This window comes from Diadema antillarum, unplaced genomic scaffold, assembly GCF_040938485.1.
Source record: "Diadema antillarum isolate AM-2024a unplaced genomic scaffold, OU_Dant_1.0 scf00000162, whole genome shotgun sequence".
Taxonomy (NCBI): Eukaryota; Metazoa; Echinodermata; class Echinoidea; order Diadematoida; family Diadematidae; genus Diadema; species Diadema antillarum.
The window spans coordinates 2,202,689-2,225,907 of record NW_027271051.1 but is presented as its reverse complement, the minus strand read 5'-3'; the positions used below and the strand labels follow the sequence as shown (position 1 = coordinate 2,225,907).

Genomic DNA, 23,219 nt, shown 5'->3' with positions numbered 1-23,219 from the left:
GCAATTCTACTTACTTTCGGTGATGACTAGTTTATTAGTTATTTATTTATTTCTGATATTTATAAATGGTATTCCATTCTTGAGGATCTATCCATGTGTGCTTTGTAAATCATCAGTACACAAGCATGCACATGTACATGCATTTATGGTATTCATGATTTTTAACTAGGCTTTGATTAGCCCATTCCAATCAGATTACACTGTGATGAAATGACTGAACACTGGATAAGATCAGAAGCCAAAAGTGTTTGACCCAAATGACTTTTTGTTTTGTTTTCTTTTGTTTTGCTATATTTTTGTTATTATCTTTACTTTTTATTTTTTTATGAGTTCATGTCAGTGTTGTTTCTCCAAGTTTGGATTGCTGAATTCTGCTGGCTCAGTATATGCCTTTCCAATAAAGCAACAGCCCATTATATTGTATATTACAGGTGGCCTTTTTAGTTTGAATGATGTGATGGGATTTCAATTATGTAGATTATTACAGAGCAAACAGGTAGACGTCACTGACCTATTGAAGCACACTGAAATCATTTATCCTCTTGAAATGATCATGGTGGTAATACATGTAAAACAATATATTTCTCGTTAGTGTTCTCTCTGATGGAACTGCATACTTTGGAGTGATGACTCCAGAGGAAATAACAGACATCAGTATTATGTGTGCAAGTTATTTTCGTTTAGAGATACACCGGGCTCGACACTTACCGTGGCCCGGTGGTCCGGGGCCACCAAAAATGAAAGTTGGGCCACCAAATTTCAAAAAAGGGCAAATTTGGTGGCCCGCCTCGGGCCACCAAAATTTTTTTAAAAGTATGTCAATAAATTCGTAACTTTTTGCGCCGGAAATTAGCAGTTAAATTTGTTCAAAGGATGGATGAAAAGGATTGAATGAATGCCTAAGAGTGAGTGTTGCAAGTTTCTTGAAGTTTATTTATGAGTAGATATGTCCAACTTCTAATTCTTACTATCATAAATCTTAACGAGACATGAAAACTCGTCACATTGAGGACGAGTTAGGTGATACGCTTGTGGTCATCAGATGACAGTCATCTGTGATCGACAAAGAAAAGAATGTGATATAGGCACCTTGAAGTTATATTGAGCGTACATGCGAAACCGTTTCTGTAACCACTCGGCCACGGGTCATCCACGGAAATGGTAAGACAAAAAAAAACAATGTATAGATATAACAGGGGGAAAGTCAATGCCCACTCAACCAACGTGGCCGTGTGAACATCTATTGCATTGCTAGACGGAAAAGCGGCCTTGTAACGACTGAGGTCGCTATGCCATTTCTGGCAACTTGGGAAAAATACGTCCCGCAGACATAAAACCTATAATCGGCTGGTTTTGATACCTTGCCTTTAATCACAATTTTCAGTGTAATGACATCATCAAATTACAAAACAATGACATCGTCTTGAAAGACAATTGTTCAAAGTACAACACCTCAGTCGTCGTCATTACATACTATGATCGGTTTGACAAAGTCAACCTGCAAAATTGTGCTGCAGTCGAAGCAATGTGGTCTCCAACACACAAAAAAGAGGGATATGGCGTGTGTGTGTGTGTCTGTGTGTGTGTATAGGTGCGTTTATATACGTACGTGATTTCTACATGGACGAATATGTAATACAAAATTGAAGAAAAAAAAGTAAAATAGCTAAGTATTTTGTTTCGTGATCTTGTGGGGTTCCAACCCGCAACCTTACGTCTCTGAGACGTCGCCTTTAGCCACTCGGCCATACGTCTCGACGAGAAAATATGGGGAACGTAAACTTATGTATGTGAAAGATACATGAGGAATCGTTTTGTCCACATTCCATTTTCATTTTCAGTTTTAAACTGCAAAATTGTCAATCTGATGAGGAGATTTCAAAGAATAAAATGCATGATTACTGCAGCTTATTGTCTCAGCTACAACATACTAAAGTTTCAGAGGAAATGAAGCAAAATCAGCTGAGATAGAGGTGCTTAAACGTTGTCAAGTCAATGCATGGTTTTAAAAAAAATCACCTCCCATAGACATAACACGTAAACTTGTCCGATTTTGTGTCTTTACTTTTATCACAATTTAAAGAATGATGACGTCATCAAACCAGAAAACATCGATATGGATTTGAAAGACAGTTGTTTAATGTATAATATATTAATCGTACGTTGTCAGTTTGCTATTGACATGATGATCAATCACATGAATATGAGGCAGCTATTAGTACCTGTATGAAATTATTATAGGCATGGTTATCAAATTCCCTTAAAATTTCCTTATTATTGCTTTATTTTTGCACACAGTTAAGCTATCTCTTTAAACTCGTCACAGTTTAATGAGAATCATGAACATCATACATTAGTACCATATTCAGTTCCATAGCTGATCACGTTTGCTAATTAATTAAGATTTATTGTCTAGAATGTGCCATATGGCCAACCTGTATACACACGTGGACACACAAACACAACGCTAAATGTATGTATCAAACCTCTGTAACACAACTTTGAACTAACTGTAGAAAGTATCGCTGCACTTATCATACATACTTTTTATCATTATCTGAAACTCCACAAAAACCACTAATTGACAAATAATCATCAATACAGAAGACTGACTTAAAGGAACAATTCAAATACCTTTTTTTACAATGTATAGCTTCTTACATGTATAAAATCAGCACAAAGTAACCACGACTACATTGTGTTACTGAATTGATATGAACAAATTTCATTTTGTTACAATATACCATGATCAGCTTGAAAAGCCCAGCCTGCAATATTTTGCAGCAGTCGAAGCAATGCAGTCTCCAACGATAAACAAAGGGATACTGTGTGAGTGTGTGCGTATAGGTGTGTTTACATGCGAACGTGACTTCTACATGGACGAAGGTGTAGTACTCCATTGAAGAAAAAAAGTAAAAAAAAAATTATTATTTTCTTTCGTGCTCTTGTGAGGTTCGAACCCGTACGTGTGCAACCTCACGTTTCTGTGACGACACCTCTAACCACTCGGCCATACGTCTCGACGAGAAAATTAGAGGAACGTAAACTTATGTACGTGAAAGATGAATCAGGAATCGTTTCGTCCGCATTCCATTCTCATTTTCAGTTTTAAATTGCAAAATTGTCAACCTGATGAGGAGATTTCAAAGAATAAAATGCATGATTACTGCAGCTTATTGTCACAGCTACAACATACTTAATTTTCAGAGGAAATGAAGCAAAATCATCTGAGATAAAGGTGCTTAAACGTTGTCAAGTCAATGTATGGTTTTTAAAAAAATCACCTCCCATAGACATAACACGTAAACTTGTCCGATTTTGCGTCTTTACCTTTAATCACAATTTAAAGTATGATGACGTCATCAAATTTCAAAACCATGACATGGACTTGAAAGGCAAATGTTCAAAGTAAAACATATCTGAATTTGGGGTGATATTAAGCTTAAACAATAGAGATACGAGTAAATGAATGTCAGAAAGAGTACCTCAAAAAAATTAATTCCACTTTTTTGATTTCAGATGATGATATGATGACGTCATGAGTTTTCCTGGCAATATTGGTACTTGAAACGTTATTTCCAATTCATATGCTTTTGTAATATGCAATAGAAATATAGGGTCAATGGACGATTTAAAGAGCTATGGCGACATAAACAAAAACATGTTTTTTCACTATATTTGCAGAAAGACGCGCGCGCGGAATTTCAACTTTGACGCCAGTGCATTCCTTTGTTATAGGTCAAAATCGATCGGAAATCAATGAATATTGTTACTCAAAGTATCAGAAATCCAAATCGGTCAAAAAAATTGCATTTTCATGTTAGTTACGCCCTCTGCGCGCGAAATTGCGCGGACGGACGCGCACGTGAGAAAATGTTTGAAACGCTTAAAATTGTCTGAAACTTCGAGATTTCCCATTGGGAAGTCGTTTTGAGCCTTTTAAAATTTTGACGCGCGCAAACGCGCGCGTAATGATGACCTGGGTAACTAGCGTTAAAATGTAAGATAGAGCGTGACCTGAACTTTATGTCCACCGAAAATGATACAGAAATGATATCTAGTTATGAAGTTATGATCGATCATGTGACAAGGTCCGAAAATCACAAAATGGCGCCTAGATGACGTCATAGATATGTTACTGTCATGAAAACCTTATTGTGGCTAGATATTGTTATGAGACATGTTGACTGAAAATGTCATGTTATTCCGTAATGTCATTGTTGAGATATTGACGACACAAAATGTGGCAGAAAGAAAGAAGAATAAAAAAAAAGAGAAATTTTGACAATCACAATAGGTGATACGCTGATAGCGTATCACCTAAATATTTGACTCATTAAAAAAAAAAAAAAGACTTTTAATGTTTTTTATTGATTTTTTTCGGGACACCAAATTTTTCTCTCGGGCCACCAAAAACATGAAATTTAGGATTTTGGTGGCCCCATCGGGCCACCAAACAAAAAAGAAAGTGTCGAGCCATGGATACACTATGTGTAGTCTAAAGGGAAGGTCTGATCATGGAGACTCACCTGTTAACCCATTGAGGACAGGCCGAATTTGCTACAAACACTCATTTCCCAGTGGCACCTGCCCGAGTATACTCAGGACTCGTCCTCAACAGGTTAAAGGCATACTTTACCATTTGCACATGAAACAAAAACCCAGCCTTAGTGCTTTAAAATAGTGCTGAATGAGCAGGGGATAGAAACTTGCCACTGTATAAAATTGAATCCGTATAATCGATGTTAAGTATTGTTAAATACACAAAATGTGAACAATAGAATGATAAAAATGTTTCCTGACTAAACCGTCTACAGTTATGGTTTATTGAGAAAAATACTGATATCTCCTTATATTTTAGGCTTTATTGTGAAAATTTTATATGGTAGGATGTTTTGTGATAAAACAGACCTACACATATGCTTCAAATGTGTATCTTGAAATTTTTTGAAGGACATTCCTCAGTTAAAGTGAAGTCCATGTCATTTTCTTCAAACTTTCCATACTGTAACTTTGACCCATCCAAAGCCCAAATATGTAAATAAAACCACAGGTTCACGTGCTTGTTTTTCTTCTACGGGACTTTGAAGAATATTACAATCTGCTGTCCAGTACCAAAATGATAGCGTTACAGGATCAAGACCATGATTGGCAACAAAATCTGCAATGACAAACTTAAAGGGTGTGTACAGTTCTGGTCGAGGTGAAGATTTAGCTTTTAACGTTTTGCGAGATATTCAGAAACCACTCTATGAGATGTCAAAGAGCATGCAGTTCTAAGGGGTATCAACAGTTTATTTGATGAAAATCGGTTTTGAAATGGCTGAGATATCCAAAAACAAGGTGAAACAAAGAGATCCTAATAAAGTTGTGGCATGTCGCCTTTTATTATTAGCACTTTTTTAGATATCTCAGCCATTTGAAAACCAAGTTTCATCAAATAAACGTTGAATCCTTCTTAAAATTACATTCTCTTTCATATTTCATAAGAGGCTTTTCATTATCTCACTTAGGAATGTTCAAAACATGACTCTGTACCTCAACCAGTACTGTACAGTCCCTTTAAATCCCCATAATTCTTTCAAAATCCACGTTATTTTCTCCAAATTTGCAAGAATTGCAGAGAAAGTTACCCAAAACAAGGAAAAGGTTTTAAAGTTTGGGTTTACACTCTTATTCTTGAGCAAGCAGCGCCCTCACGCGGCAGAAAACACCGAAATCTCTCAAATTCTTGTCAGGGACGTTTTCTGTTAGGGGTGAGGTAAAGGACAAGGTTCATAAAACTTATGCTGTACATTCAAAACCCATGTCATTTTCACGAAACTTCAAGATTCAAGATTCAAATCATTTATTATCATGCACTAAGGCATAAAAATCTTCTCAACTTGACCAAATAGTAGAAGAAGGCTTACTAATTCCAGAAAAACAATAAAAAGTGGGGGTTCATGTGCTCGTTTTTGTGCTAGCAGCGCCCCTATGCGCCATATATCCTCGTAAGATCCCGAAATCTGGTCAGGAACCTATGCAGGGATGCCCTGCCAGGGTGGGTTCATAAATCTCACGCTGTACATTCAAAACCCATGTCATTTTCATGAAACTTGATCAAATTGTAGAAGAATGGTTACTTAATGCAGAACAATTGTAAAAATTGGAGGGTTCGTGTGCTCGCTTTTGTGCTAGCAGTGCCTCCTTGCGACAGAAATCATCGTAAGACCCCCAAATCTGGTTAGGAACCAATGCAGGGATACCGTGATAGGATGCATGATTCTCATGCGGTTCACTCAAAACCCCATTTTTTTTTTTCAAAAATCAAAACAAAAACGTGTCACAATTGAAGTGATAGGGTGGAAAAATATTCAGAAAGGAAGGTCCATGTGTGTTTTTGTTATTATTTCCCTTGCACAGCCATAATGATATTACTTGGACGCAAGCGTGGAAAACGCCACATTGATATGCTTGTTTGTTTGTTTGTTTTACCCACTTGCTGTAACCATGTGCAGAAAGTGATACTAGAGGAATAAAAATAAATATAAGGAAATGGAGAGTTTTGGCATTAGTCTGATGGTCCTCCAAACGAAAAACAAATCTTAATATAATGGCGTTGATTGTGGATTGTATTTGTTGGTAGTTGCAGTGGTTGGTAAAGTGCGTGTTGTAAACCATGGAGATGTACCTTGAGTACCCCCCCCCCCCCCCCCCCCCCAAAAAAAAAAAAAAGAAAAGAAAAAAAATATTCTTTGATTCTTCTCTTGTTACACAAGATTTGGTAAGCAAAAATAAATATCTGAATGGTAAAAGCGATAAATAGGCCTACATGTTTGGTGATACTTTCATGACCTTGTATTTTGTAACCAAACTTTAAAAAATAATATTATGTATTTTTAATGACAAGTTTAGATCTAATTCAGATTTTAACAGAGATACTCAGATTGTTATAGTTGTTAAAACTGAAAGGAGTGTCATATGTTTGTTGTTGTTGTTGTTTTTCACACCTACATGTAGTCTAGTAGACTAGTAGTCCCCAACTAGGGCCTATAGGCCCTAGGTACATGTACCTTAGCACTCGACTTGACCATGTTGATGAACAGATACTGAACTGCATATCACAAAACAGATCTATGGATTGAAAATGGAAACAGCTCAGTTCCACTTCCAAGCTTTCAGATTCCGTCGATCAGTGTTGTGCTACCATGATTATGTACTAATGCGGCTCGGACCGCTGAACTTTGCCTAGTACGTACAGATTGTAACACATACAGACAGCACGTGAGCCGGGCGAGGCCGCCCAGCGCGGCCGCGGTAGGGAGCTGTCGGGTATCCGTACGTACTACAATCTAGCTCGATCTACCATAGCAGCTGCTGCTCTTCTAAGCTACAAATGTATCTCAGCTTATCACTCGTGCGTGCGCTTCCACGCTCTTTGTTATGTCACTGACCAACCTGCGCAGCTATCTGTAGGATGCGCACAAACATAACTGAGGAACGTCCTTAAATCACTGCTGCCAAAGGTAAACAGGACCTTTAAGCTGCGGTATATCAAGCATTATAGTCTGTTGAAATTTTATAATAGCCAGGTTCTGCCCCACCCCCCAGGAAAAAGAAGTAAACAAAATGTAATTGATAAGCAAACAGAAACAGAAACCATGGATAAATGTTGTGATTAAAGCACGATACGACTACTTGAACTAAAAAACAGCTCTACGGGACACAAGAAAATGTAGTTTATAGTGATTGCTGCCAACTATTGCCCCCCAAAAACAGTGATCTGATACTTTCATCATATTTTTTCACACAACAATGACAGGCTTTCATATTTTTTCTTCTGTTAAATGTTTTTCAATCCTGTCCATGTCAGTATCATCACCAACTCATTATTGGAAAACAACAGCTAGTTTTGTTTTGTTTTTCCTGTGCTGTTAATATTTTTCCTCAGTTGTATTGCAAATACTTGCAATTTTAGGGGTAGACTCCATATGTGTGAGTTGTTTTAGAATGCTCAGGGCAGTGCGAGAAAGAAGAAAGGCGTGACTTTAAAATTTCACTGTTGAGACAGGCCGAAATACAGCTTTTTGGGTTGAGGTCATACACCTGTAACTTAAGCTTTACATTACTGATGTTAAACAAACTCTTTGTTTGTGTTCATTTAGTTTATCCAGAAGTTTCCACCTTACTGTCTTCATCATTTGTTTTCTTCCGAAATGTTTTTCTGTATTTCTCATATTACAATCTCAGCAACTAGACCTATGTGATTAGGTAAAAACTTGTTATTACATTTGTATGTATTCAGTAATGCCTAGATATTCAGGATATTAATTCTGCTATAGCTCAGTGGTGTAGGCCTACATTGTATGCCATAGGACATGATGATGTTGTTTATTAATGAGAATCACTATGTTTGATTCATTCTTCTAAAATCCAAAATGATAATTTTACCAACTTTTACCAAGTGTATGTTCTCAGACCAAGGACCTTTCTATACATGCATGGTAAAAAAGCAGTATAAATTAGTAAAATGCCTTGAACTCTGTAAGCAGAGTTTATGTATGGGACAAAGTGAGGAGGTTGTCTTTTAGCATTCCACCGACGCCCCGTGGAATACTATCACAATCTTACGTTGAATGTGGTAGAATAAGGAAACAGAAAATAAAGACATCATCTCTTTCTGTAGAGGTCATGGGGACCATGCGTCAAGACGGTTGAATAAACATGATATATTACCACTTGGCCCCATGCACCGCTCGCTTGGAGTTTCACCCTTCTTGCGTTCACGGTACTTGGGCGTTTGATTTGTAGAAAGTGTTTTCCAGTGTGTTATGGGTCACTGGTGTATCAAACACGTTTTGATATGAAATTGTATCTCTTGTATATTTTGACGATAGAAGTACTTACAAGTGCATTCGGATCAGCGGTATTTTCATATCATCAGAGTGTTGAGAGTTTCAAGTGGGTATCAACTATTGGGGAGGCTCTGATTACAGCTGTGTAGCAACACTCAGCATAGACAGACTGACCTACTAAAGCTTGGTGTTTCACTGCTGATGAATTGCTGTGAATAAGACTCTTGACTCATTTGGAACATCATAAGCCAGATTCACGAACAGGAGTTATTGGTTTCGCATCGTGATTCCAAAATTGATTCCATTTGCCACCATCGACGCACGGCAAAAAGAAGGGGAAAAAGAATCACTCAGTTACAAATGAAGAACTTCGTACATTTTGTATGTCCACACTGTGCATGACTAGAGCATTTATACTCCCAGGCACCTGAGTGGCAAGTTGTATTATAGGATTAGAAAAGAAGCTATTGGTCTTTGCATGAGGCTCAATCATGCTGCGTATGGCAAATCATTGCAAGATATTAAAAAAAAAATTATTGCAGTTCATAACGCAAAAGAGTAAAATGTGTGTGTGTGTGTGTGTGTGTGGGTGTGTCCACATGCAATAATTAATGTCTTTGAATTGTGTTGCAAAAGGAAATTTTGAAAAACTTTTGTGTGTGAGCAGGAATATGTTGTAGGCAGCAGCTTCTATACTATGTAGATAATATTCTGTTGATGTATATACGTTTAAACCTCTGTTGCATGAAAATTACTTTCACCTACATTTCTGTATTGAGATGCATGTAACACATTGACTGCTCTTTGACTGTGCATTTGCCTTGAGTTGTGTAGACAGATTATACATTTGTTTTCTTTCCATTTTTGTTTGAATATGATGATCCATACAAGAGGGATTTTGATAATTGATGATAATGCTATTAAATACACTGTATGTGATGGGGACTTACGTAGGCATCCCTGATGAAGTATGTTTGTCATGTGTTGATCTTCCATGAGAGAATCTTGCTTTCAGATATAAAAAAAATAAAAAAGTCACATTAGTTGAAACTGTTTCTAACCAGGCTTAGAGTTTCACACAGTTCAAACGCTGACACGAATCTCGTCCATTACAGTAAATGGCAAACAGTATTCCATGCTCCTGCTGTGTAACACAAGCTCCTGTCGCTAATTGCCAGTTGAAGAGGCCACTCAGCACATATATTCATTAATTAAACATTTACCTACCGTACATGTGATAGACAAAGAGTACATGTGATAGACAAAGAGCACATGCTACCTCAAGCACAAGTGAGTAAAGGTCAAGCTAAGCTGCGCCCTCAAATTATGAGTCTGTTGTAGGGTTTGACCTATTCGAACAGACAGATGCACACCCAGAATTAAGCAATCTGCATTACTCCAGACTACAGTTGGCCAAACGTGTTCTGAAAAAAAACACAATTTTGGAGAATTTTGATGGAAGTTGAGTGAAAAATGACTCAGCTAATGTGAAACATGTACACAAATTGAGTTCTTTTGACTGTTTGATGAGGGCTCAACATAGTAAAGATGACTTGTTCTTTCAAGCTGCAAGAATTGATTTCTGCTTCAATCACCATTGACACCAAGCAGTAGATCACCAGGAATTGTAGAGGACTGATATCGTATGATCTTCACAAGCCAACAAGCAAATACAAGCCCGTAGATATATATGCATGTATGTGTCATACATGAAAGAAGATATAACAACCTTCTCTCAATACTCACTGAGGAGTTTAAAGTCCATCTTGTTTTTTAAAAAGGAAAAAACGGACACTGTAAAAGCCAAAGTGATCAGTCAAAGTGTGTCAGGCGTGGGTCAGTAAGGCAAGTGCGAGCTGAACCACAGTCTTCAAAGAGCAGAAAAACCCAGGAGCAGTCTCCTCCAGGGAGCAATAACAATTTGAATGTTTTTCCAAGACAATCAGGAGTCCATCCTAGGCGGGTAACCCGATACTTCCCAGATGCCCTCACAGAATGTGACAGGGAGGGGAATCAAAAACTTCCAGTCATGTCAGGGCTAAGCGAGTTTGGCTCCTCGACAACCAATTTGCCATCTCCAATTTCTGGTGCTTCTTCGTGAGATCCCCGCGTGCACGATATCCCCAGGAGTCGTGGGAAGGACTTCTCTCCATCCCCGGCCATCCCGCCAAACCTCCAGGCCCCCGTGCGAAACAATTCTCGGCTGCCGAAAGGAGGTTAGGTGTTTGTTGGCTGTCTTTACTCACTTCCTGCCGAAAGATGCCAGCTCTCGCAGTGCTCCGGTCCCCGGAGTCTCCGGGATGATGAAATGAAAGGGAGAGGATGGGGGAAGGAAAAGCCGAATCAAAACCCTGAAAGAGCCGGGTCCCAGTTTTTCCAACTAAGGCAGCATGTCGTGCAATGACACGCTCAGGGTGAAGATGCCCGTAATTGAAAACACTGCCGCATCAGGAAGTCCACGGCTCTGGATGCAGTGTTTGCCCACATCATAGCAACAGAAGAGGGCAAAGGGATGCTACCACTCACTCTCTCGTGAGGAGGAACTGCCAATCACCATTACAGCAATTGTCGGCCATCAAACAGACTCGCGAAAAGACGGAGTGACAGATATAAGGCAAAAGTCGTTCGAGCCACAATGGGGAAAAGGCATCTCGCAAGGATGTGATGTAAGCGGTGTCATCTGCCCCTCCAGTGAAAGTATCATGCACAGGGTGCGTTCGTCAAAGATGATTCAATACATGGTTATTCAAGCAGAAAGATGGAGGTGTTCCTTAGGGATTGCAAGTAGATTTTATAGAGGATATACACTCAGATGAGAACCTATATGTCAGTTCTCAAATTTGGTTAAATTCATATTGTAATGAACGCATTGCATAACCTCAAAGCAGCAGAAATATATGGAAGGAATTAGAGGGTAACCCTTATGATTTGTGATTTTGGTCAAATTATAGGAGAAATTTAGAAACTGTCACATTGCATGGACTTTGGTAGAATGGCTTATCCCAAAGTTTAGCTGCAGACATATTTGGTCCTCAACATGGTGTAAACAAATTTTACATTTTACATGAAGAATCCTTGTTTGGGGTAAGACAATGCTGCACATGGGCACTGTTCTGACAGTCCAGACCACTAAAAATCACTGTCAGGCCAGTAACTTAGGAGGAATGGACCAGTTAAAAAATGGAAAAACTGGCTACCTACTGGTCAGACATGGACAGGTTGGACCATGTGCAGCCCTGGTTATTAGCTTTTCAGTTATCACACAATCAGTGATATACAAGAAATCTATCACTCTTGTTCATGTGTGCCATACCGGTGCTTTGAAAAGGTAGATATCAAGAAAAGGTAAAACAAAGATAAAATATGCATATTTTGATTGTTCATTCCAATTATCATCGTGGCTCTTTCATCTCCCTACCATTCTTTTCTAAAGATATCTTCTTGTGTATGTGGGCGTGTTTGTTTTTGTGCTCGTGCATGTTCATTTTTCAGTGAGGTATTCCTTTTTTTATTAGTCATTCCTGCATTCTTAAACATCTACATGTGCTGCCTTGGAGTGATGCCCTATGCATCTCATGGAACCAATCTTCGTCGTCCAGTGTGCAGGAAAACTGTTTCGAGTGCAACTGATTACACGGGTTTAACCAATCTTTAGAGGACATTCTGTTGTCTTATCCAAGTTTCATGCTAATTTGAAATCCCTCTGCTGAGGTTGAAAAAAAAAAAAAAAAATCTGCTTGACCTAGAAAAAAAAAGAGGGAAATCAAGACCTGATGTATCAAAAAATAGGCAAAAATTGTAATTTACTGTATTAAAGTATTCAGTCATTGCTCTGCTCTTCACCAACAATTGTTGCTGTGGGGACTAGCCACTCTGCCGTAAATTCAATTACCTGAAATTTCCTCAGTTGCTCCTGTCCTGTCATAACAAGCATGATTCCTACAAATTGTACTAATTACGTCTCCCGAGCTAATGTCTTCATTGGTAGCAAATGAAATATATAATATATATTTCCCCCCATTTTGAACAAATTAACGTGACGAACCGGCCAAGGCCGAGTTAAATTGTCTTGCCCAATCTGATGCTCAATTTGCTACGATATTTGTCTCAGGAATGATTTATTGATTCTACAGCATCAATCGCAGACTTTCTAAACTCTATCTGACTGTCTCTATGGACTGACTAGGGGTATCTTTCTGCATTCTCGGATGCGTAGTAACCAGTCAAAAGTGATTTATTGGGATAAAAAAAAAGTGGCAATACCATGATCCCCTTGTCAACCACAGTCTTCCTTCCACTTCAGATGCATTTCAAATCTGCTTGACCCAGCTAGAGAGAGAGGGGCATTCATTTTTTGTTTCTTCTCCCCCTCGTTTTTCTAACTCTCTCTCTTTCTGTTTCTTTTGTGGGGCCAAATATTGACATAGGAGTGCAGGGTCACTGAGAATTGAAAATAGGTTATCCAAAAATTGATAAACAGCCGTTCAATCTCTTTCGACCCGATTCATATAAACTGGTTTTTCGTGGACATGTATCGATGTACAACCATATTTTATCGATGATGTACTGTATGAGCAGAACCACAGGGAATGGTAGAATTAAATATCTTTAATCAAGTTCTCAACCGGAAAGATGCAGATGTGTATTTTTTCAGGGTTCCTGGATCAAGTTCCATTCATAGCAATTGTCTTTCTTTTAATTGACCCTTAAAAAACACACTCATTATACTGAGTGAAACAATGATATTTGAATTGCAAAACGAGCTCATAAGGATGGTTGATCTATAATGATATTTGAATCTTGCTGAAATCCTACCTCACCTAGATCTTTTCTGTTTTCTGGACTTTTTTTTTTTTGAGAGAGAGTTCATGCAGGTACTTTACATTGGTTTTGTGTCATATTCTTTTCTCCTGTTTTGTTCAATCTGTCATCAGAGAAATGTAACTTTTCATAGCCTATTCTATTTCATCGTGAATCATTTATTCAGGTTGTAGTTTGTGCAATCAAATGTTAGACTTCTCTCGCAAGACCTATTAAAAATTATGGTGTAACATCAGAACTATATGTTTCCTTGCATTAATGTTTCGTGGTATAATATCTTTTTATGATTGTGGCAAGATAGTAATTTCTAAATTTGTTCTTCATGGACTCTTGGTCTGTAATTCAACATTTTAACAATCCTCTCACATATATGTACATGTACCTGTTCATTAAGGAATTGACTTGTATACAAGCATCCATTTTGTTGAGGTTTATTGCATATAACCTTTAGACATTGTGTATTGTAATATATATATATATATATATATATATATATTTTTTTTTTTTTTTTTTGATCAAGAAACTTGTATAACTACAAATAGTTGTGCATGACCAATAATGTGATACACACCTGAGGTCTATTCTGTGTATATGTGTGTGTGTTTTGTGCATACAATATGGATTTATAACTTAATATTTAACATATCATTTTGCCTTGGAAGGGGCAGAATTATACATTTCTCAAGCCAGTTACTGTAGAAGTGGTTTCTTTCGCGCTTTGAGGTTGAACCGCGAATTTAACATCACGCGAAAATGTTTTGAACTCGTCGGTTGTTACAATGCTGTCATTACCGACCGCGAATTTAAACACACGCGAAAAAGTCGGCACCGATGGAAACCGTGAAAGTTTCTGTACGCGAAAGAAACCACTTTTACAGTAGTTCAAGTTATACCAACAAGACAAACAAATCAAGAAGAAAAGAATACAAATTATGAGACTCTGAACAGAAACTGCACAACAAAATCATCCAGGGCACTGACTGTGGCAGGAAGTATACAATCAAGCCATGGACATCCTCATCTTTTTATGACAGAGCATTTAAAAAAAAATACAAATTTATTTCAGAGCATAGTAGCTTTGGTTAATTTGGTCAGCACAGATGTGTTTGTGTTTGAATGACCAAATTTCCTATATGACTTAGCGCTCAATGTCAATTTAGGCCTCCATTGTTTTTGTTTTTCTTCTTCCTCCTCTTCTCTTTTCCTTTTCCTTCATCTGCAGTGAGAAATGAACAAGCAATCCATGGCTCAGGCTGTCTATTAATGCCAGCTGGAATTCATTTTCCAAATCCTGATAAAGATCTTTGCTTGCTTCTTCTAGGGGATAGTAGAAGTGTTTCACATTTGTTATTCCTTTCATTTCATGTCCATAGTCATCGATCTGTAGTGGATTTCAAAATCAAATGCTTCCACCGTTACAAAGATAATAGACAGAAAAAAAAAATCCAGATGTGAACACACACCTCCAAAACACTCACATGAAAACAAAAAACAAAAACACCAAAATACATATATACATATATGTATGTGTATGTGTGTGTTTGTATATATTTCATGTACATATTATATTATACATGTACATATGTCTGTACACTATATGTATTTAGATTAATCACTGCATTGTCTTTTCAGAAAGGACACCTTAAAAGACTTTGTACTACCATCATGTTCATAATCATTTCTGTGTAGTGATGGCAGTATGAAGAATTGCATTTTTGGTTTGATATGATTGGGCGTTATGTTTACCATTGTCAGATATTTATCTTTGTCTCATTAAAGGGACTGTACAGTACTGGTTGGGGTGGGGATTCAGGTTTATAACATTCCCAAGTGAGATAATGAGAAACCTCTTATGAAATATGAAAGAGCATGTCATTTTTAAGTAGGATTCGATGTTTATTTGATGAAAATTGGTTTTCAAATGGCTGAGATATCCAAAAAAGTGATAATAATAAAAGGGCCACGCCTTTTATAAGGATCTCTTTGTTTCACCTTGTTTTTGGATATCTCGGCCATTTCAAAACCGATTTTCATCAAATAAACTTTTGATACCCCTTAGAATTGCATGCTCTTTGACATCTCATGGAGTAGTTTCTGAATATCTCGCAAAACTTTAAAAGCTAAATTCTCGCCTCAACCAGAACTGTACAGTCCCTTTAAATGATTCTTTATCCCCTTATTTCATATTTCTTTTCTATCTTTTTGTATGTGTGCAGCGTTCTTTCTTTAGGACCCTGCTAATGTACGGCTTCCATTTCTTGGTCTGGTTTCTCTGTGTGAGAGGCATCCGAGATACGCAGTGTGGATTCAAGCTGCTGTCCAGGGAGGCAGCCCGTGTCGTATTTCCCAACATGCACGTGGAGAGGTGGTAAGTGAACAAGAGCAAGGATGAAAAGTTTCCTGCTCAAAGCTTTAGGGGTTGTGGATGTCTTTCAGGCCCTTAAAAATCATAACTTTTATTATGACTTTAACTTTCTTAACCATTTGTATGTTATGTCTAATTGTGTTTATTTATCTGTGATAATGGGATAGGTTCCTATTGTTTTCAAAATAGCTCAAGATTCTTGTCACTTTGCTCCTATCCAGTTTTATTCAATATTTCTAATTCTGTGCCATACCATGATTGTCACTTTAACTTAATTTATACGTCATCATGTGTGTGTGTGTGTGTGTGTGTGTGTGTGTGTTTAACACTGGCTCAATCACACATTTTGCATTCGTGGTCGTACTTTTGCAAAAGCGACCATGACACCATTCGCAGGTTTTTGGTTTTGCTGTTTTCTTTTTCTCGCAGTCTCTTCCCCATGTTAATTGGTCCTTCCTTCTACATAGATTTCCCATCAGCCACTGTGGCCCAGCATGCTTCCTAACCTTCTCTATGATCTCAATAATCCTTTAACCCATCAAATCTTAGAATCCCTGTATCTGTGGTTTGACCCCATGTCCATTATTCAATTTTACTAGTTATATTATTGCTAGTGTTCCATGATGAAGATTACTGTAAAAGTGGATATTTTTGTGTGAGTGATATTTCACGCTTGGTTGGTGAGGATGAATGTTGCATGTTCTTTAATAGTTCTGCAGAATCAAAATAGAAATAGTATTTATACGGAATAAGAAAAATAATTTGTGTGCTTTTCTTTTCACACTAATTTCATTTTGTGCAATGCGCGAAAATTTCCACTTTTACAGTAACATAATTTCTCTCAGTTGAGCCCTGTGTTGGCAATATATGTAATTGTTACACAAACTTTTCAAAAACTTTCTCATTGCTAGCTTTGTAATTTACAATGTATTTTTGTCCCCGCCGAACGAGTTCGAGCAGGGGACTATGAAACGGGCTCCGTACGTGTGTGTGTCCGTGTGTCCGTCCGTGTGTCCGTCCGTCCGTCCGTCCGTCCGTCCGTCCGTGTGTCCGTGTGTGCGTCCGTGTGTGATCAAAATCTTCAATTTGCTACTTCTCTGTCATTTATGAGCCAATTTTGATTCTGTTTGCTTTATATGATAGCACTACATGGGAGCTTTGAAACTTCTACACAGAATTTCAGTCGTGACCTTTGACCTTGACCTTTGACCTATATTGTACATTTTGCTACAAAATGCTACTCCTTCGCCATTTCTAACCCGATTTCGATTCCGTTTGCTTTATGTGATGGCACTAGGTGAGGGCTTCAAAACTTCTACACAGAATTTTGACCTTTGACTTCTTTGACCTTTGACCTTGATTTTTGACCTGTATTGTACATTTTGCTACAAAATGCTACTCCTTCGCCATTTCTAACCCGATTTCGATTCCGTTTGCTTTATGTGATGGCACTAGGTGAGGGCTTCAAAACTTCTACACAGAATTTTGACCTTTGACTTCTTTGACCTTTGACCTTGATTTTTTGACCTATATTGTACATTTTGCTACAAAATGCTACTCCTTCGCCATTTCTAACCCGATTTCGATTCCGTTTGCTTTATGTGATGGCACTAGGTGAGGGCTTCAAAACTTCTACACAGAATTTTGACCTTTGACTTCTTTGACCTTTGACCTTGATTTTTGACCTATATTGTACATTTTGCTACGAAATGCTACTCCTTCGCCATTTTTAACCCGATTTCGATTCCGTTTGCTTTATATGATGGCACTAGTTGAGGGCTTCAAAACTTCTACACAGAATTTTGACCTTTGACTTCTTTGACCTTTGACCTTGATTTTTGACCTATATTGTGCATTTTGCTACAGAATGCTACTCCTTCGCCATTTCTAACCTGATTTCGATTCCGTTTGCTTTATGTGGTAGCACTAGGTGAGGGCTTCAAAACTTCAACACAGAATTTTGACCTTTGTCTTCTTTGACCTTTGACCTTGATTTTTGACCTATATTGTACATTGGCTACAAAATGCTACTCCTTCGCCATTTCTAACCCAATTTCGATTCCATTTGCTTTATGTGATGGCACTAGGTGAGGGCTTCAAAACTTCTACACAGAATTTTGACCTTTGACTTCTTTGACCTTTGACCTTGATTTTTTACCTATATTGCACATTTTGTTACAAAATGCTACTTCCGGCGGGGACATATGTTACGCACCGCGTAATTTCTACTTTTCCTTGTTAAATTAGCAACACATGTAATAAGATGTAAATTCCTGTTTGTTTCTCAACTTTGCATTCTTTCCTCTAAATTTCTTTTAATCTTTGTGGAGCGTCAATCAATCTATTCAGTTCCATCCATCTTTCTCAAGTATGAGATTTGCAGTAGAAATCAGAGGTGCCAATTTTGATTATGACTACAATTCTGCAGCAAAATTCCGAGATGACGTGATGGCTAGTTTGCTAGTGAATTCAAGTTTATGGATATTTTCCCATGAGGACCTACAATTGTAGTGAAAAGCATGTCCATCCATGTATACATACTCCATGCATTTCAAAAGAAGTAATGCACTTTATGTCTACTGAGTAGTTGTTGATGTATATTTCAGGAAATGAGTCTATTTGCACATCATCTTGAAATTTAGAGACTTGCGACTTCCACTTCATTCTGTTTTATGTTTTGTGATTCCTGTTTCGTCTCATTACAGGGCCTTTGATGTGGAGATGCTTTACATTGCCCAGTCCCTTGGCATTGCCATATCAGAAGTAGCTGTCAACTGGGAAGAAATTGAAGGTATGGCATTTACCACACATGTTCCCGGCAGTATAAAAGAAGTCTTGTCAGGGATATGGGAGAAACAGAGACAGAGCCCATATTCAATTAACTTTCCAAATACTGCACCAGCATAGACACACAAAAAGGAGTATTTATTAATCATAGTTCAATTTATGTCCATATTGTTTGAATCATGAAACATGCAAATATGCATGTAAGTTATCCTGGTAATAGTTAGATTGACAATGCCTTGTGTATGCCCTTTACACAACTTGTTCTCTAGCCATTTCATTTTATATCAAGATGGTTGCTAGTCTGTGACATCACCAGAGAGAACTGAGGTTGAACTGTATACTGTATACACCATATTATACAAATGATGCACAGGATAGAGTGCGTTAGTGTAGTAAGCCGAGTGCATGTTGCACTACATTGTAAATACCCGAGAGTGAGCTACGCCTCCACTAACGCCACGAAATAATCCTGTGCATCATTTGTTTTATAAAATGGGTCGAAAATTCGAAAACTAACAGCATTTGTCAGCGTTTTTCACGTACCTTTGTGGGTCAAGAAGTCCGAGGATGTTCGTCCCAAACATTTACGCACGTCGCACTCGGAAATCCCGCACATGTAAGTACTGTACGTATAAGCGTATACGTACGCCACATGATTGTTGTGCACAAGAAAGGCCGGCTGGCAGCCCGAACGAGAAGTTGTTTACAGGATTGACAGTGCGTATGGTAGCGCGCGACGCACTTGTAACAACTGATTATGGCCACGTTCATGCGAATTTCGTAGCCAGAATCACAAACATGAATCATGATTCAAAACGGCGTTTCAAATCACGGTCTCAGCGGAAGAGCGTTCATGCGGGCTTTCGCAATGCTGATTCTGGCTCTCCTCATCCTTTGCCATTGCGCAGCGCACTGCGCAGTTTCTGCAACTCGAGCCAGACCTCCTTATGCCAACTGATCAGTCAGTTATCATAGGCCTTTACGTTTTAATTTCAGTGAATACTTTCCAATACTAAGGTGTGGCATTCAGGCTCTGCCCACAGAAGGGAATAATCCTAATTCTTCGTCTCTCCAATAGTTTCCCTAGGTAGACACAGCGCTGCAGTCATTACTTTTATCAACTCAATCGGAGAGTAATTACATGTATTATTATATTAAACAGCTAACGTTAGATACTAGCATAGAATCGGTGTATGGCGTTGATGTAAACAAATAAGTGCAAGTATGGTACCGAAACACATGATTCATAAGACGTACACAAGCGCGCGAACAGAGCAAGAAGCTGTGGGATACTCGAGTACCCCTCGAGACACGCATGCGCACAATGCACAATGACGTCATAGAATCATGATTGAAATCACGGTTGCGTTCATGCGGTTTCTGCGATCGTGATTCTGGCAGAATCATGATTCAAAACGCCCTATTTTCCGCGTTTCAGATCGGCGTTTTGAAACGCGTTTAAATGGAAAAATCGCATGAACGCAACGCAACTAAACACGTTTAGCGACTAAACGTGTTTAGAAACGCAATTCTAGTTTCGCATGAACGCAGCCTAAGTGCGCACTGCTAGTGTAAACTTTGTGACGTCAGTGACTTTACGCTTTTTTGCAAGGCCGTGCATGATAGTAAAAATTAATGCACGCACGCGTGACTCATTTCAGCGCTTCCAATTGGCTACATTCTTGAACCCATTTTATAAAAGAGTGTATGTACGCCACATGTTATGCACAAGAAAGGCCGGCCGGCAGCCCGAACTAGAAGTTGTTTACAGGATTGACAGCGCGTATAGTAGCGCGCGATGCACTTGTAACAACTGATTGAGTGCGCACTGCTAGTGTAAACATTGTGACGTCAGGCCGTGCATGTTAGTGAGAAATTAATGCACGCACACGTGACTCATTTCAGCGCTTCCAATTGGCTACATTCTTGAACCCATTTTATAAATTTTCATAGCGAGTCGTAATTTTTCACGAATCAAGACTTCCTGACAGTTTCATGAGTGATTGAATTGGCGATTGTAGAGTACAGTAATGAATGGAGAAATGTATGCATGCACATCAAATTCATGTCTTGATTTTTTTCTTTTGCGTTTTTAATTATAAATAGCACCAGACTCACAAAATCCTGAAGAAAAAAAATGAAAACCTCGCAAAATGTTTGCCGTTTACAGTGTCAATATGGTTGCTGGTCCCTGACATGACATGACCAAAGAGAACTGAGTTTGGACTGTATATGCCGAGTAGTGAGTCTAATTTTTCAAGAATTGGGACTTCACAACAATTTTGTTAGTGATTGAATTGGCGATCGTGGAGTACAGTAATGAATAGGGAAATGTGTGTGTGCACTTCACATTCATGTTGAGATCAGAGTAAAAAATTTACACGTTAAATTTGTGAATAGGACAAACCTCACGAAATATGTGATGTGTACAGTATATGAAATATGTCATTGTACTTTTATCATGGTGTATGGAGCTGTTAAATTACGATCAACCCATCCTGCACTTAATGTAGCACCCCTCACCTGGACTTTTCACAAATATGGCATGGATGGTTTTGGTGTTGTTTTTATTATCTTTTGATGTGGGGGGGGATGGGTAGCATTGGGACCATATATATTTATATATATTTTTTTTTTGTCCTTGAGCTGTTAGATATAATCTACACTCACAGATAGACAGGTGATTATAATTTGGAGTCAGGAGGCAGGTATCATGACTGGCAAAGTAGGTCAAGCTACCACAGACACACCGGAAGCAACACGTGGAGTCACTTCGTGGAGTGTCACTTGAATTTGCCATAACATGATTAATGGCAACAGCCAGCCCTGTACCATATTTAGCAGGTTTCCTTTTCTTTAAAGGAACAAAAACAAAACAACAGAAATGCTTGTTTTTTCTTTTAAAGATTATTCATCATCTTTTATCTTGACTATTGAAGAGGGCTGTTATGCCAGAGATAAAGCAATTTCATCTGTTCTTTTATGTTGAAAAAAATATAAGAATGTATGTGAACTTGCTTCTTATTTCTTCACCCTGAAAGCCAGAAATTTTCATGCACATTAGATTTTTGCGAATTTTGTGAGGAGCCAAGATTCATGAAAATAAAGTGCATGTGAAAGTTTTTGTCTATACGATGCAATGAATGGCACTATAATGCTGTCGACACCATCATGGTCTGCAATTCGTGAAAGTTTCACACTGCGATATGTTTCTTGTTTTACAGTATTTTGTACGATTCATGCCATGCTCTTATTTTACCTTCTACATACAAATGAATACAATAACAAAGGATGACCGATCAGAAATGTACTTCTTCATCCCCACCCTCACTCACGCGCACCAAACTTTTGTTTGTTTGTTTGTTCATTTTCCATCTGAGAAGATTGGCTGGATATCCCATATTCAGCTACACTAGGCTGGTCTTCCACGGCATCCAGTTGGATGTGAGGCGGGACCACTTCACCGGGTTAAACACCCTGCTCTTTGCGATGAATGAATGAAGCAGGATCTTTTACGTGCATGAGTTGTGACTCTCTCACACATGGGACCTCCATTTTATGTCCTATCCAAGGGACAGAGTGTTTTGCCTCTTGCTAGAGGGGACGGAATGATTACACACAACATTGCTCAGTGAGACTCGGGTATCAAACCCAGGTCGCATGGGTTGAAGGCAGACGCACTACCGACTGAGCCAACTCACCGCCCTTCTCTCTCTCTCATCAATGATGAATTAGATAATTCTTAATTATTGAATTACTAAATTCAATGATGAATAAAGTAATTCTTTTTATTTATTTTAGTTATGCTTCTTTTTCATTTCCTTTATGTAATGAAAATTTTCTCTCTCTTTCTCTCTGCTTGCCCCCCCCCCCCCCCACCCCCTGTTTCAATTTCTATCTTGTAGGTACCAAGATGATTCCATTTTTCAGCTGGGCACAGATGGGTCGGGATCTCATTCTTATACGACTGCGATACCTCTTCAGATTTTGGAAAATTGACCCCAAACTGAAGGCAGAATAGGAGATCAACTCACAAGTAATAAGCTAGTTTTTGAAGAAATCATTTTTTTTTTTCAGTTACATCAGAAAGGACAGTTAGTATCATGTTATTGTGAGAATGAAATAGGATTTAAAAGAGAAGAAAAAGAGCATATATTTCAGATATTTGAAAAAAGAAAGGTTGTAATTCTGTTATCTGCAAAAAAAAAAAATTGATAGAGTTCTTCATTATGATCATTATATGGAATGTTATGTATGTATAGAGTGTCTTTTTGTTACCATGGTAATGTCACATCAGATGAAAGTAATGAGAATTGATGACAGGTCTGTAGTAGAAGTAAGAAATAAAGTGTAGCTAGGTCTGACAGTATTGAATGAGATAACTCAGTGTAAAGTTTTGAGGTCACATG

At 38.2% G+C, this 23,219-nt stretch overlaps 1 protein-coding gene across 1 annotated transcript in view; it reads left to right on the top strand.

Moving 5' to 3' along the window:
* LOC139722244 (dolichyl-phosphate beta-glucosyltransferase-like) overlaps positions 1–22,849 on the top strand; it is a 44,209-nt gene extending 21,360 nt beyond the window's left edge. The window contains exons 7-9 of the mRNA XM_071633553.1: positions 15,875–16,026; positions 18,729–18,814; positions 22,716–22,849. Of these exons, the coding sequence (XP_071489654.1) occupies positions 15,875–16,026; positions 18,729–18,814; positions 22,716–22,831 (354 nt within the window). The 3' untranslated portion in view covers positions 22,832–22,849. The remainder of the gene's footprint in view (positions 1–15,874; positions 16,027–18,728; positions 18,815–22,715) is intronic.
* Positions 22,850–23,219: the final 370 nt, after the last annotated feature.